The following is a 15028-nucleotide window of genomic DNA, read 5'->3' as shown; positions in this document are numbered from 1 at the left end:
CTTGATATAAGTTTGGAGAATTTGGATTTGGATCTACAAATAACCCCCTAATCGATATTTTTCTTTATTCTCATCTTTTGTCCGCTTGATATTTAATCAGATGTTGTAAGGAGAAATTCTGTCTTGGTCAGTCACGGGAATTAAAATGTCAAACTGAAGTTCTCTAACATTTAACCTGTTTTTTAAGCACGAAGCCCATGGAGTACGCGAAAAATTCAGGAAGTGAAATAAAACGTTACTTTCAGTCACCCAGGCCAGCAACAATCACTTCGTCATGAAGAAAACCTCGTAGTGATGCATACGACTGTCTATGTTCAAAGGCGAGGAATATTGCCAAAGAGAATAGCACATCCATTAATGTTACTGGCAGCACTGAGCGATTCTTTCTGCTAAAATACATTTACGGTTATTTCGTAATCTGTAGACAAGGACGTATGGAGAACATCAATCTTTTACATCACCAATAAACACCTACATTTTTTCATCGAATTGGACGAAAATTCAAACCATGTTGTTTCAACTTACCATCTGTGCCCCAAACCAGTCCCACGTATTTCAATTCTTTCGACAAAATTTCTTTGTGGTTGCGACTTGCGCTTACAATACAGAATGCAACTTCCTTCCAGGCTCAGATATTTTTCGCCTGAGGATTTTAAAGGCTTCCAAAAGAGTGAACGTTTAATTGTCATAGCCACTAAACGTGCTACATTTTAAAGCACGTACTCTTGAACAATCGATCTGTGACGTCAGAAGCCAAAGGGGGTCAGATTGTTCTGAAGATAATATTCCTGATAGTTCCGCCGATTACTGTTCGCTCAGAGTTCAGTGTTGCTATGTCGATATAATGACGATTCCACCATTTGACAGTCTAATGAAAATCAATTTTCAGCGATTTGCTCAACTGTGTAATGATAGGATGTTGCGAACTGATGAGGTGTGGAAGATCAAAGCTTCTAGAACATGTGTTTCACTTGAGCGCGTGAGCGTAACTGATCTAAAATCGCTTTCATGAAAGTAACCAATCACCTACGAGCACTTACTTACCTATTCCGTGTTTCTTCTTCCCATCTTTAACTGATAAATATCCAGTCTCTCTCCAGAGTTAGACTCAATGCCTCAAGAAGGAAGGATGTGATACTTTACAGGTATGCTTCTCGAACAGAATAAATCAGACAAATGTCACTCAAAATATCTGTTCGTAAGAAAATACATGATTGTAGATTACTGAGGACAAGTATTGACTAGCACTCCCCACTAAGGAAGACTTCTATGAGATAATATAATTTCAACCGGAAGGTGATAGGGAGATATTTTTTTTAAATTGAACATCAAATTCTTTGAACTAAAATTAAAAGAAATGTAACGCAGACAGCACAGAGAATTGATATAAAGACCATTGGAGTGAAAGAGACGGATAAGCAACGACGAATCCGGAACCTGGCAGTCAGATGTTATTCGCGTCATCTCTTACGTTATTATTATTATTATTTTCTTTTTTTTTTTTTTCTTTTACGTAGGTTACACATTTAAGCTGATTGTCAAGGTGCATCAAAAGTTTTCCGGTTCGTGGTTGAGAAACGTTCAATGTTTGCGATTACAAAGCACGCAATCATCGGTGTTGTCGCGAGTCTGGTCCATGAAAAAGCGTAATGTTGAAAAGGAGAAATTTCTCTAAAGTCAATACATGCCGAATTTCGGCTAACAAGGGTGTTCCCAACTTATTGTTCAGGTTGACATGTCTTCCAAAGAATGCCTTCTTCCTTCCTTTAAGCAGTACACGGGACTGTTTTCAAATGGATTACTTGTATAAGATTTATGGGCTTACGGTTTAAATTAGATATTAGATGTGACAACGCCCATTCACAAGCAATTGTTTCACTGGCTGTCGAATATAAATGGTATCATCCTGCGCTATAAATGTCCCCGAGACCTCTCATTATATCCTAAATAGGCCACAAAGAGTAATCAGGAACACTAATGCTCTGCCTTGAGCTATCGACGCCTTGCTATGTGATTCGCCGATGTAATCACAAATTCCTTTAAAACATTGTCTTCTACACTGCTTAGCAGAACACTTCATCTTACAGACTCCTCCCAGGCACATCTGATCACACTTGTCCACCTCCCTTGTGCACTCCATCGTACAGTTTGCACAAACCTGGTTGCATAGGGGTGACGAGCACATGATCTGATTACACCGAGCTTTCCATGCGCATAACTGTGAGCAGAACTTACTTGATCCACACTTCATATTACAGTCGCCAAAAAAACACTTCTGCGCACAAGTGTTTCTCCCTAAACGAAAAAAATAGAGGACAATGCTTTATTTTCAGCTTTAACCTTTTGAATCCTAAGAATGATTATCATCTTATTTCTCCTTTCTCCTTTTCTCCTTTCAATATCACACCTGAATCTCAAACACTAAGGTCACAAGAATAAAGAAAATGATCACTACTTAAAAAGGCTCTTTGATTGTTAAACAAATTCTCCTTGACAGCACTTTAAGAATTGTACAGAGAACAGTATAGAGAAGACGCATACTGATACTAAATCTTAATTCTCCGCACTATCTACCACACATTTCTAATAATTTTGGTACTGAGAGTTTGGTTTTGAATCAAACAATATTCCCTAGTTGATTTTTTTTTTCCTTCTCGTCGCCTTTCTCCTTTGAATGAATTGATATTTTTAATAGATTTTATTTGTTGGGAGAACACATTTAGCTTACCAGAACAATCCATCGCGGGACACGAAGAAAGAAAATGACACTTTTGAGAGCAGCTGGAGAAAGAAGTTGTGTCCACCATGTTGCATGTGCACTTGTTGAAGTAGCATGTCTTCTGGCATAGATGTTGATTAATGTGACCTCCAGCACATGTTTCCTCAGCTCGTGAAAACGTTGCAAACATTGTCACCAGTACCACTAATAATGCTTCAGCTGTTACGACTTTCTCCAACATTCTGTCAAAGCAAAAAAAAAAAATAGTTTTGCGGTTATCAATAATTTAGAATAACTGTTAGATAATTGCAGCGATGTTTGCTCTCTTACTGGTCGTGAATTACGTCTCGTTTTATCTTTTACTCCCAAAGATTGAAAACAAATTCTCTGCTCTGTCAGCAACACATTTCTTGTAAATTTAGCTCTGAGAATGTGGTGTTAAATCAACCAATATCTCATTTTCATTCCATGCAATTAATTAACGGCCATTAAAATCGACCGGACTAAAGATAATATTTAATGATATTGCGTTTCCACAGCATGGGTCTGCAGTTAAATTGTGATATCAAAATAAGAAATTATGTCATGCGTTGGGAAATGCTTCTTCTCTTGTATCACTAAATACTAAATCAAAGCCGGGAAAACAGCTTTAAAACCGACAACAATGGTTACGCAATCCTTACTTCCTATTGTTGTTGGTCTTAAACCAGAAGTTATCACTACAGAGAGAATATGACGATTTCTGATTGTGTTCCTTAAGACGTAAATTAAAATCTATTCAGCATAAGGTGCCATTCGTGACTCCTGCTGTTTTGAAAAGCAATTACGCTCTCCACTTTCTCGGTGGTGTTTAATAATTAAGAACTGAAAGGGTTGCTTAGCGGAGAGATAACACTGTGTAAGGTAAATAAAAGTAAGCGGAAATCCATATTAAAATAAGAAAAAACAAAAAGCTCATACACTGGTAATACAGACTATAAGATGCTTTTAATCAAAATTAAACAGAAAAGGATTGAAAAGGAAGGCAACCTGGTCACGAAGCAAAAGGCGGCAGCAAAAAACATTCTTATTTAAATCTCCTACATTCGCATATTAAGATTAAAAAAAAGAACCCTGATGATGCAGCATTTTTCAAGCATCCGCTTTCCTTTCAAAATATCTAAGAGCGCAAATACAGTAAGATTCTGTTTGTTTCCCGTTCGGCCGTATGAAAAACAAACATACATCTATACAAACATAAACATAAATACAGCGAGGAACCAGCATGCTGCGTACTCATTCGACCGCACTTCTCTAAACGCCACATTTCTCACCACGAAACTGAGTCTTGAAATATATCTCACAAAATAAAATTTTTTCTGTAAATATTAGCTTTAATCTTTATTATATAGCATTCGCAATCTTTAAAAATGCACCTTAGATAATATTCTGAGTTGTGACAGCATTTCTCTCACATACGATGACTACATGAACATAACTGATAAACACTGACACGATTTTACTCACATGTTGTACTATTTGTTGCTTCAGATTTCCACTGCTTTTGCAATCCTCGGGATTTTTCCGCCCGCGTTTACTTCATTTAAGAAAGAAAGAAATTTGATTTGGGGAAAGCGGAGCGCAAAAATCTACCTTTCTCGTTTAACTGTCATGAGAAGTCAGAGGGTGAAATTTCTACAAATTACATCCTAAAAGCTTAATTTGTATATTCGTATACCTCACGACCAACAATAAATTAGAAAACTGATAAATTATTTAACAAGGATGACTTTCATCAAAACTTCCACAAGATTCGATTAATGATAAAGCTTCCATTGGTTTTATAAATTATTTTATCTCTTTAATCAAATTCCTTGTGGTGTAATCGATGAAGTCTTACCTAAAACACGGAGTTTTAAGAGACTTTTACTAGCACGAGACTCAACCGACTCGTTGTTTTTGTTATTCTGACGGAGATTGATGCATTTGATGACCACAAGAGACGTATATCTGGGTTCCGCAGAATGCCTGCTTATAAATTGAGCTTGGAAAAATAATGAGAACGGCCTCTCGAGTTTACAACCTCCAGAAAAAACGAACCAGTGATGGGCTTAATTACCGACATTATAAAAAGATTGGTGATATCGCCGTCTCGGTTATTAATTACAGATTAATTTTTCGCTGGGTTTCCATTTCATTCGTGATAAATTCGTAACATCATTTTGACCTTTCATTATGCCTTTCGAACTCAGCGTTTGCAAATTCTTTAAGTACCTTTCTGCTTTTATCTCGGACTCACGGAAACATACTAAGTACTTTCATTATAAACGACAATGCACTAGTTTGTTTTCGTAATCACTTCGAGCCGGAGAGGGCATGTGCGTAGCTTACGAGCAAGCTTCATTAGAGCAGTGGCAAGAGCGGGAAATTCGTCGACGAGTAGCGAGCGAGAGAGTATCCATAAAGTTTTCCGACAATTATGACGCTGTAGTGAGATAATAATCCCCAAATGTAATTATGTAAGATACCGTTAACCTTGACAGCGCTGAAAAAGAGTCCTGGTTTCAGTTATTTCCTGAAAAAGGCAGTTTGAAAAATTTACCTTTAGGGTTTCCAAGTGGAAGCATTCGCTGTATAACTTATTATTTTAAGGTGGCTCGTACCGGTTTTCATCTTTTTGATGGTTTGTAACTTTGAAAGAATACAACAGAAAGACTGACCAAGGCCAGTTGAACACTTTTACGGGGTTGAATTACATAATCATTGGCTATCCAAAAATAAGTGTCATTTCGTTACTAGCAGTTTCCATGGCAACGCTTTCATAGGCTTATTCAGACGCATTTTTTAGCTTGTGACTTAAATAATTCGAAAACTAACCCGGTGACCCCCTGATTTTTTTCAGTGACTGCTTTTGGCACTTGAAAAGGAAAATGCACAAAGATTTTTAAAAAATTCTACGGAGCGGAATTTCAGAAAATCTACAAAAAGGACAATTTTCACACATCACAAATTTCCTTCCGTATAATTTTCTAGTTTTTTTCCTGATGATTCCTTTCGACGTTATCATCATATTGGAACAATAAAAAGAAGGGGTCACCGGACTTGTTTGCATGCAATAGCTTTCGTGAGTTTAGCAATTTCCACGCGCGTTTTAAAAATCTGGATTCTCTAAGATCGACATTTGCTCATGATCTGTTTTAGCTACCGCTGACAATTGCGTGTGCTCGCGCGAGCACCTACGATCTGATGTTTACAGACGTCATCATTAAAATCATTAAACAGCCGTCAAAGACAGCCTCCCGAGCTCATCTTAGAAATCCTACACATGACTTCTGGCTATATCATATTATTTTCCTTCAAGTTTCAAAGTCTTCTTCCACTTCAGGTAGATTATCCTTCACTTGAGTTCTTCTTTTTTCGCCGTCGCAAGATTTCATATCGGTTGAATATTTCTTTCAAATGTAAAGTGAAGCAATGAAAAAAGTTGCATCGCCCTCCTGTCCCTTTTGTCCATCTGAGCACCAGACCGTCTGACATTTGTTTATAAACTGTAAGCAAGCAAGTTCTTTTTGGAATAGATTCCAGGAGTGGTACTCAACCTCTAGTAATATGAAACTGTCACCGTCAGAACTGGAGATTATGTTCGGAATTATTCGCTGTCACACCTACTGTTTAGCCCTCAACCATCTCATTATTCTAGGCAAATATTTTTTATATGTTAACGCTTTAAATACCATAAATTGCCGTTTCGATGATTTCGTCTCACTTGTGCGCGACAAAATTTATCTAGAAAAATATATTGCTGTCACTTGTAATAACGAGAAGGAGTTCAGGAACAAATGGAAATTTTTTCTGTAGTTACTCGACAATTAACATGCAAACAATAATGTGGTAAATAGATCAACTGTAATTAAATTTGACTAGTGTAACTGTATTGTTATATATGTATTGTAAGTAGTGTAAGTTAATGTAGTTTAAACATGGTGTAAAAAGTAATTATAGTGTAAGTACATGTGTAAGTGTAATAAACAATGCTGTATTAAAAAAAAAAAAAAAAAAAAAAACCTTTACTTCTCCGAAAATCGTCTTCGTTATCTTAGTTTCTATCTCCTGCATTCATAGTGGCCGCTCAACACATCAAATACAAGCTCTTAGAAAACTCGCAATTTTTTGTCTTCGCTGCATAAACTAAACTTATCCCGGACCTGAGCAAGTAGTTTACAAGAAACGAAAGAAACTTTAGGATTACAGGTTTGTGTTTTTACTCCACTTTTTACTTGGGCAACATTGTTGTTCGCGCGCGGTGTAGAGTATGTCCCGTGTGGTTTTAAACCGAAAAATTAAAACATTCCATTCGTAAGCAAGTGTTTGTTTGTTAATAAGTATGCAGCAAGTTACTCTCCTTTGCTAAATCACTACAACATCATTTTTTTTCCCGATTCAATGGATAAAAAAATAATTCCACGACTCGGTGTCGCCTGTCAAGACGTTATTACCAAACAAGAACATGGTGCACAAGAAACAACGTTTAAGGTGAGCAAAACAATATTTTCTAGCTTAGCATAGATTAAATTGAGGTATGTTTTATTCCGGATAAACGTACCTGCAGTGGGAAGAATTAGAAAATTGTTTGAAGTCGAAAAGAGATCCACTGGCTATCAGTTTTTTTTTTTTTTTTTTTTTTTTGGGGGGGGGGGGGGGGGGCTTCACTTGCCTAGTTCTGGTAACACTTCCGCGACGGTTGCCCCCAAAATTTTAAATAATTTTTTTTTATCAATTAGTACTATGAACCACTAGAAGTGAGGTTCTCTAAAATTCCACGGTAAATGTTTTTTTTCTCGCGGAAGCCGTTACGTTTCCTTCTTGAAATTGGTTTTGCAGGTTTGCTTTTTTCGCATACATGCGAAATACTTCATTAAAGTCAAACGCATCGCGAAAATATGTAAAACTGTATTTGATAATATTGTTTTTCACTGAACTTTTTGACAAAGAATATTCAAAATCATGTTAGATTGATATTTGTGTTTGATTTTGTTTACAAACCCATTTACACCGAGAAACCCTTTTAAAGACCGTATATATTTATTTTTACATAATTTTCTCAAAATCTCGAGGGAAATGCATATTTCACCTGCCCAGCCTAAATCTCTACTCTGACAAAAAAAAAATCCAAATTTTATAGATTTCATGCTATCAAAATAAATAACCAAATTTTCCCAGATCTACACTCCTTTCTGAACTAAACATGACAAGTTTTTTTTTTTTTTTTTTTTTAAGCAGAATTTCAATTAGAGCACACTCTCTTTATCCAACACTTGGAGTATAATTCACTGGATTGTAAATGATCCCAGATCCTCAGTTTCACCCTCAACACCCTAACATCAGTTTACATATTCCCCGTATTGTTATCTAAACTTTTTCTAGGACGCTTTCAAGGAGAATTTGGTTAACAATCAAGAGTTTCCTTTTTAAGTTAATCATTTCTGCTATTCTTGGGACCTTAATTTTTTAATTCATAGGTGATAAAAAACAAAATCTATATATTCATTTATTAATTTCCAGCCACCATTGACTAATAATAGTACCTGACTTAATCCTCATGAAATGCTCTACTTTTGGTTCAAGCCCACCCAGTCATCTTCCTTCTCCAACTGCTTCCCAGCTAACACATCACAAGTCAAGGCTGACTCCTTCCAGTTTGATTCTGATGGAGAAAATACAAAGATGTGGGGAAATGGACTGTTTGGGAAGACGAGACCAAAAATCAAGTTTCTCTTCACTCCTTTCCAATGTCTGCTGCATCTTGTTACATGTATTTACTCTGATGATCATCTGGGAATGGGTTGGTAAGAAGACACTGGTGGAAGACAAACACAACAGGTCAGAGAATCCCTTGTGTGTTGGACGAGAGGGACTATAATATAGAGCGCTGGATGAACCTTATTTTAAATTTCCAACAGAAGTGTGGGGACTTCTCATTTGGCTTAATTTAATGTAGTTAGCTTAGTTAGTTGGGTCCCCTGGGGGTTGGCTGGGCCTCCCTTTTTTCTTCCCTTAATTTTAATTGGGTTCCCTTTCAGTTACTTTCAGCTTGGGTTAGGTTTTGGCTTAAGATTTTACTTTTGACAACTTCGGCCTTGATTCTACATCACAACTGCATCAACTGTGCACATATCCTTCAGGACTACAATAGCTCTTCAACCATGGACATCAACATCCACTCTTCTGCACTGGAGCTCCCTGCATAGTTGCACCTCAAATACCAATTTTATAACGTTTCACTTGATAGCAGCAATTCCATGGACTGCAATCTAGTGAAGTATTTTCCACCAAGTTATATTGTAAAAGTTATTGCGGCAAACCATTTTGGCCAAAGGTTCAACCAGAAATTGATGTAATTAATAAATATAACTGGATAACTTGGGCCATTCAACTGGGAAGTGTGCTGATTTGCCACTTCTATCATGTAGAGTGGTTTAACTCCAGTTGAAGCTGCTTGCTAATTGTTTGATAGCATAACAGCTGTCAGTTCAAATTCTGGGCCATTTGGTATCAAAAATAGAACACATCAACTAACATCATGGAGCAGATGATGAGTCACAATGGAGAGGAAACCTCATATTAGTCTTAAGAAATGGCCCAGTTAAAATATTTGCTTTTGGTTCATACATTTCGCCAAGTGTCTTGAAAAGTCAGCTTCCAAGCTGTCACCAAAATGTTGGGGAATAGAATACTCTTCTCTTGATATATTGAATCACAGAGGCCTGATGTGTGCAGCAACCGACCCTTACAAAGGTAGGGCAAGGTCTCCGAGATGTCATCAGATGGGTGTGTTTTCTACTATTCTGAGTTCGGCTTTTGGTTTGAAATTCACTATGGCTATCACTCCGGCTTTCGATTTCAACATCAATTGGCATCAAATTTACTGTCTAAAGGCTTGATAACGACCTTTACTCGTTAACTAACCAACCTCTTAAACCATCTGGGACTCCCTGAGTGTTCCAATCGGGGTGTCGACATTTATTGACACAGGAACACTTGAGGTTTCTGCAGATGCTTAATTTTTCATTTAGGAAAGCACATCCCACCCTTAGCTAGAATTTAACTAGCAACTGGTTGTAATATTTTCAAAAAATAAAGAGAAACAACCTGTGTGTGTCATTCTTCTTCAGAAACCAAGCCTCAGACTTAAACAACAAGATTACTAATTTATTTACTTTTAAGGGTTTAAATTCTGGCAGCTCCAAGCCCATTTTCAGGGGCAGAGTTGCAGTTTGATGGTTTCATAATATAACAAAAGTGTCACCAAAATATACACAAATTCATTGTAAACTTAAGAATGATGTTCATAGAAAAAATAAATTTAAAAAAAAGTGTGTCTCTGTGTCACTTTCTTAGAAAGTCATAGTTACTAACAACTACCTTTTTTTTCAGGAGTAAGGTAAGTGCCATTAATTGGGGCTGATACTTAATTTATTCTGTTTTGTTTTTTTTCTTCCAGGACAAGACAAGTGTACCAGCTTCTTTTGATTGCACCATCATTCTCTTACAAATACAAACATCCTTTTACTTGTTACTAATCAGTATGTTCTCAAACATGTCTTCAAACAGCAAAAAAGGGGAGTGCTACTAATGTCTCTTACATGTACATGCATATCAATTGATAATCAAGTTACTAATCAGTATATTTTCAAACATTTTTCTTAAACAGCAAAAAAAAGGTGAATGCTATTAATACCTCTTATATCAGTCTACCACTCATGTTACTAATCAGTATGTTTTCAAACATTTTTTAAACAGCAAAAAAGGTGAGTGCAATAAATGCCTCTTAAATCAGTCTATAACTTATCATGTTACTTATCAGTATGTTCTAAAGCAATTTTTTTAAACAGCAAAAAAGGTGAGTGCAATTAATGCCTCTTAAATCAGTCTATAACTCATCATGTTACTTATAATCAGTATGCTCTCAAACATTTTTTTAAACAGCAAAAAAGGTGGGTATTATTTTTAATGCCTCTTTATCGGTCTATAACTCATTATGTTACAAATCAGTATGTTCTCAAACATTTTTTTAAACAGCAAGAAAGGTGGGTATTATTTTTAATGCCTCTTTATCGGTCTATAACTCATTATGTTACAAATCAGTATGTTCTCAAACATTTTTTTAAAGGTCAGCAAAAAAGGTGAGTGCAATTAATACCTGTTCTATCAGTCTACAACTCATCATGTTACTAATCAGTATGTTCTCAAACATTTTTTATACAGCAAAAAAGGTGAGTGATATTAATACTTCTTATATCAGTCTACAACTCATTATGTTACTAATCAGTATGTTTTCAAACATTTTTTAAACAGCAAAAAAGGTGAGTGCAATTAAGGCCTCTTATATCAGTCTATAACTCATCATGTTACTAATCAGTATGTTCTAAAACATTTTTTTAAACGGCAAAAAAGGTGCGTGCAATTAAGGCTCTTAAATCAGTCTATAACTCAACATGATACTAATAAGTATGTTCTAAAACATTTTTTTAAACAGCAAAAAAGGTGAGTGATATTAATACTTCTTATATCAGTCTAAAACTCATCATGTTACTAATCAGTATGTTCTCAAACAGTTTTTTTAACAGCAAAAAAAGGTGCGTGCAACTTACGCCTCTTATTTCTATTTCTCATCAAAACAAGGTAAGTCATGGTAACATTTTTATATTGGGAGCTTGAAGTCTTTTTTCTAGAGCTTACTTCTAGATTAATAACAGGAAAAGGAATTCAGACTACAAACAAACAAGCAAACAAATTCTTATTATTTTTGCAGCTCAGATACTCATTCTCAGCCTTCTCAAAAGGTAAGTAAGCTTAACTGTTACAAAATACAGTATGTAGAACAGCTTGAAGGCTTTAACTAGTTTCCAGGAAATCTGATCATCTGAAAGCACCAAAATAAAACAGAAGGAATTCATAGATTATATCCAGGTCAGCATTTTACCCTTTTAAGTCAAGGAATTATTAACATGTAACTCTCCCAATAATATCCCAACATTGTTGCACAAACAGGTAACGAGAGTACCCAAACTTGTCAGATAGAAGTTGTTCAGCAAAGGAACTTAAAAAAACTTATCACACACTTCAAATAAAGACTGCATAAATCCCATATAATTCTTGTTCTGGTTATACCCATTTGACAGCCTATCAGACCAGTCATGAGCATTCTGAATGTGTGTTGAACAGTCCTTAGCAGCTAGAAAGCCCATGCTGGAAATAAAAACTTAAAGGTTGGTCCTTTATCTTTGAGTTTTTAGGATGTAAGTTACACTAAGAGAATAAGGAAGAAATGACAAAATAATTTCAGAGAAAGAATCCAGCAATCATAAAGGTTCATCATTTAGGACTAACTTTCACATCTAACTCTTGTAACATTCTTTAACAAAAACCTACATCTTCAAACAAAACAAATCATATTTTCCTGTGTTATTTTTTTCACAAAAATTAGATAATGTGATCTAAAATTTAAAAGAATTTTGGCACAGCATCTTAAGGTATTGTTATTGGCATACACTTCACAGTGTTACTGTGTTCTTCCACTTTGAATTCAAAGAATCTGCAGACACTGAATACAGTACATCAACCCAAGCAGCAAAATGTACATGCAAAAGATATAACTGTGTGAAAATTTTGAGTGTTGGCAAAATCAACATTCCAAATAATTCAAAATAGGTTACAAAAATTTAGCACTACTAATACTACTTTCTTCACAACATTAATAATATCTGCTGTTTCATTTTGTTTTTCAGCCTCTACAAATGTAATAAGTACGTTGATGACCTAACCATTGCCGAAGTTCTACCTCGAGAAGGTTCATCAACTATCCAAACCACCCTGGATGATATATCCACCTGGTGTTCTTCAAATTAGATGAAATTGAACCCAAAAAAGTGCAAAGAACTCAGAATATGCTTCCTACGTAACCCTCCCACTCTATCACAGTTGACTATTAATAACACCTCAATCGAAGTAGTTGAAAGTCACAAGCTCCTAGGAGTGCTCATTCAGGATGATCTAAAATGCCATAGTCACATTCTTAGCATTACAAAGAAAGCTGCTCAGCGACTTTATATCCTTCGTGTCCTGCGCCACAATGGCCTTCCACCCAAAGATTTACTTAGTGTCTATACTGCTCTAATATGTTCTGTTTTGGAGTACGCATGCCCAGTATGGCATTCTAGCCTTCCATCTTACCTTGTGGACAATTTAGAACAGATACAAAGAAGAGCTTTCAGGATAATCGAACCACTAATTTCTTACAGAACTGTATGTAATGATTTGAATTACCCCACACTGGAAGAAAATAGGGAACGTCTTTGCCTCGAACAGTTCAAGAAAATTAAAAACTCACAGTTGTCATCATTAATTCCACAGAAAAGACTAGACGCACACGGCCGTCAGCTGCGCTCCAGCAATAACTTGACTCTTTTTAAATGTAGGACAAAACGATTTCAAATAACTTTTTTTCCCGCAATGACGTCAAAGCTTAATGAATTATCACAATAGACTTATATCACATTTGTAATAATTTGTTAATAGAATCTTGTGAGCCGGTAACCCAGTCCCCCGGCAAAATTTTTATTTATACAGTCTCATTTAATTTGTAAATATTTTTTGTAATTTCTTGTAAATATGAAGTATTTCATTTTAGTGCCGAATTCATATCTAATAAACCATTACTTACTTACTTACTTACTTACTTTAACTACTGGTGGCTAAAAAGGAGATAAAGCATTTTTATAAAGGACACTAACAACCAAAGGCTGTGTAATTACTGTAGTAAAACATTTTAGGGCAAAATATTTTTAAGCAAACTTCAAACCCCAAAGGTTTAATCACCATAGCACAGGTTCGGGGAACATGGTCCCCATTTTTTAACCCACATAAGGTTTTTGGGGTTTACATGTCTGGCTGTGGTACAATCACTTATTACACCCTAAAATTAGTGTGCATATTCTCCATACTTTTTTCTTGACATTTCCAATGGCACCGACCAGGAGAATTTGAATAACAATCAAAAGTTTCCCTAGCCAAAATTTTTGATCCAACATTGATACTGCAAGAACTAATTAGATGCTCTTAATATGTTGTACAATGTAATACATAATTCACCTACTGTAGCTGAATGACAATCAACAAATTAATATTAAAAACTTGAATTTGGTATGAAACAATTTTTTGTGTCCAAGAAAACAAGCTTAGACTTGAATTAAAATCTGATACTGGAAGAAACACTTTACAGTACAGAGGCCCTGTAATCTGGAATTTTTTAAATAGACTAGTTAAAGTGCCTGAAAATTTTAATTCCTATAAGCAGATATTAAAGAAACACACCAGGGACATTGCGGAGTATTTTTTTTTAGCAAGGAAGCGACGTTGATCACTGCAAAAAGAGATGATTTTATATACTTTTAAGCATTGTATTTTCTGGTACTATATTATTTCAATTAGGCTCTCGCAAAATCTCAGTTTTTTGCATGTATATATATTGTTTTTCTCCCTGTACATAGCTTTTATTCTTTTGTTAATATCTTTTGTGTTTGTCAAATTTTGATTGTGTATAAGTAGGTCCACATCAGCCCTTCGCTGCCAAACAATCCCAACCTACCCATCAAATAAAGTTTACCTTACCTTACCTAAATTAAAACATGACATTTCCAAACTTTGGGCATTTTACACTTGGAACATTCTGAGCTCTCCATAATATGCTTTAAAGCTTATAATCTAACAACTAACCTTTTACTCCTCTAATTACTTAAGGAGAAATCTGAGTGTTTTAGGTAAGGGGATAAAATCCAAAATTTACCAGGTTTTTTTTTTTCGGAAAATTATTCACGTCTTAGCACATTACAATTTTGAAGTACTTAGCTGTAGTTAAAGTTCAGATTTCTCAGTCAACATGTTATAAAATTTATTTTAACTCAAGAATGGCTGAAAAGGTTTAATAAATTACTTCAGTAGTAACCCTGCCTGTAGTTATCCAAAAAAGCATATAATTTATTAAGTAAAGACCTGTATTTTTGAATATATCATATCATATTGCATTGATTTAGAGGTTGTGAGACATTCAGGAGAAAATTTAGAATATTTTTCCCATAAATGACTGCATGATGTCAAAGCAAAGTAGGTTTGAGATAACTCAAATGTTTTGGGTAGAGGGTGTGGGCGGTGGAGTGGTGGTGATGGTTTAAGGACTACGAAAGAGATTGGGAGAGAGAGAGGACTACTAATGTGGGCGGGGGTTTACCAATGTGGCTATGACTGAAAAGGATCATGGGAGGTTGGGGAGGT

At 35.6% G+C, this 15028-nt stretch overlaps 2 protein-coding genes across 6 annotated transcripts; one reads left to right on the top strand and one right to left on the bottom strand.

Annotated features, from left to right (window-relative positions):
* Positions 1-1467: 1467 nt before the first annotated feature.
* Positions 1468-8423, bottom strand: LOC148719595 (uncharacterized). Of its 4 annotated transcripts, XM_088737511.1 has the most exons (4): positions 5227-5244; positions 4226-4295; positions 2729-2961; positions 1468-2295 (listed from the first exon to the last, which is right to left on the bottom strand). In XM_088737511.1, exons 3-4 carry the CDS (start codon positions 2958-2960, stop codon positions 1937-1939), a joined length of 591 nt encoding a protein of 196 aa, XP_088593637.1. In that variant the 5' UTR covers position 2961; positions 4226-4295; positions 5227-5244; the 3' UTR covers positions 1468-1936. The 4 variants fall into 4 exon arrangements, with proteins under 4 accessions (XP_088593637.1, XP_088593635.1, XP_088593638.1 ...); XM_088737509.1 differs by lacking the exons at positions 4226-4295; positions 5227-5244 and adding an exon at positions 8284-8423; XM_088737512.1 differs by lacking the exons at positions 4226-4295; positions 5227-5244 and adding an exon at positions 5301-6164.
* LOC148719594 (uncharacterized) lies at positions 7136-13428 on the top strand. Of its 2 annotated transcripts, none has more exons than XR_015992925.1 (5): positions 7136-7231; positions 8324-10692; positions 10972-11541; positions 11881-11967; positions 12487-13428. XR_015992925.1 is itself a non-coding variant. In XM_088737516.1 (5 exons), the coding sequence occupies exons 2-4, from the start codon at positions 11285-11287 to the stop codon at positions 11928-11930; spliced, it is 177 nt and encodes a 58-aa protein (XP_088593642.1). In that variant the 5' UTR covers positions 8555-10692; positions 10972-11284; the 3' UTR covers positions 11931-11967; positions 12487-13428. The 2 variants fall into 2 exon arrangements, 1 of the variants encoding a protein (XP_088593642.1); XM_088737516.1 differs by lacking the exon at positions 7136-7231 and having other exon boundaries at positions 8555-10692; positions 10972-11380; positions 11511-11541.
* The last annotated feature ends 1600 nt before the right edge of the window (positions 13429-15028 follow it).

This window comes from Stylophora pistillata, chromosome 11 (genome assembly GCF_964205215.1).
Source record: "Stylophora pistillata chromosome 11, jaStyPist1.2, whole genome shotgun sequence".
Taxonomy (NCBI): Eukaryota; Metazoa; Cnidaria; class Anthozoa; order Scleractinia; family Pocilloporidae; genus Stylophora; species Stylophora pistillata.
The sequence above is the reverse complement of the archived record's forward strand: the minus strand, read 5'-3'. Positions and strand labels throughout refer to the sequence as shown.

Bases quoted from the DNA above. Each gene is read 5' to 3' on its own strand.
- LOC148719595 (XM_088737509.1), bottom strand. From the start codon at position 2,960: ATGTTGGAGAAAGTCGTAACAGCTGAAGCATTATTAGTGGTACTGGTG. The intron at 2,296-2,728 runs GTAAGCTAAATG...TTTTTCGTTTAG, and splicing joins TCCCGCGATGGATTGTTCTG to GGAGAAACACTTGTGCGCAG.
- LOC148719594 (XM_088737516.1), top strand. From the start codon at position 11,285: ATGTTACTAATCAGTATGTTCTCAAACAGTTTTTTTAACAGCAAAAAA. The intron at 11,381-11,510 runs GTAAGTCATGGT...TTATTTTTGCAG, and splicing joins CTATTTCTCATCAAAACAAG to CTCAGATACTCATTCTCAGC. The intron at 11,542-11,880 runs GTAAGTAAGCTT...CCCATTTGACAG, and splicing joins ATTCTCAGCCTTCTCAAAAG to CCTATCAGACCAGTCATGAG.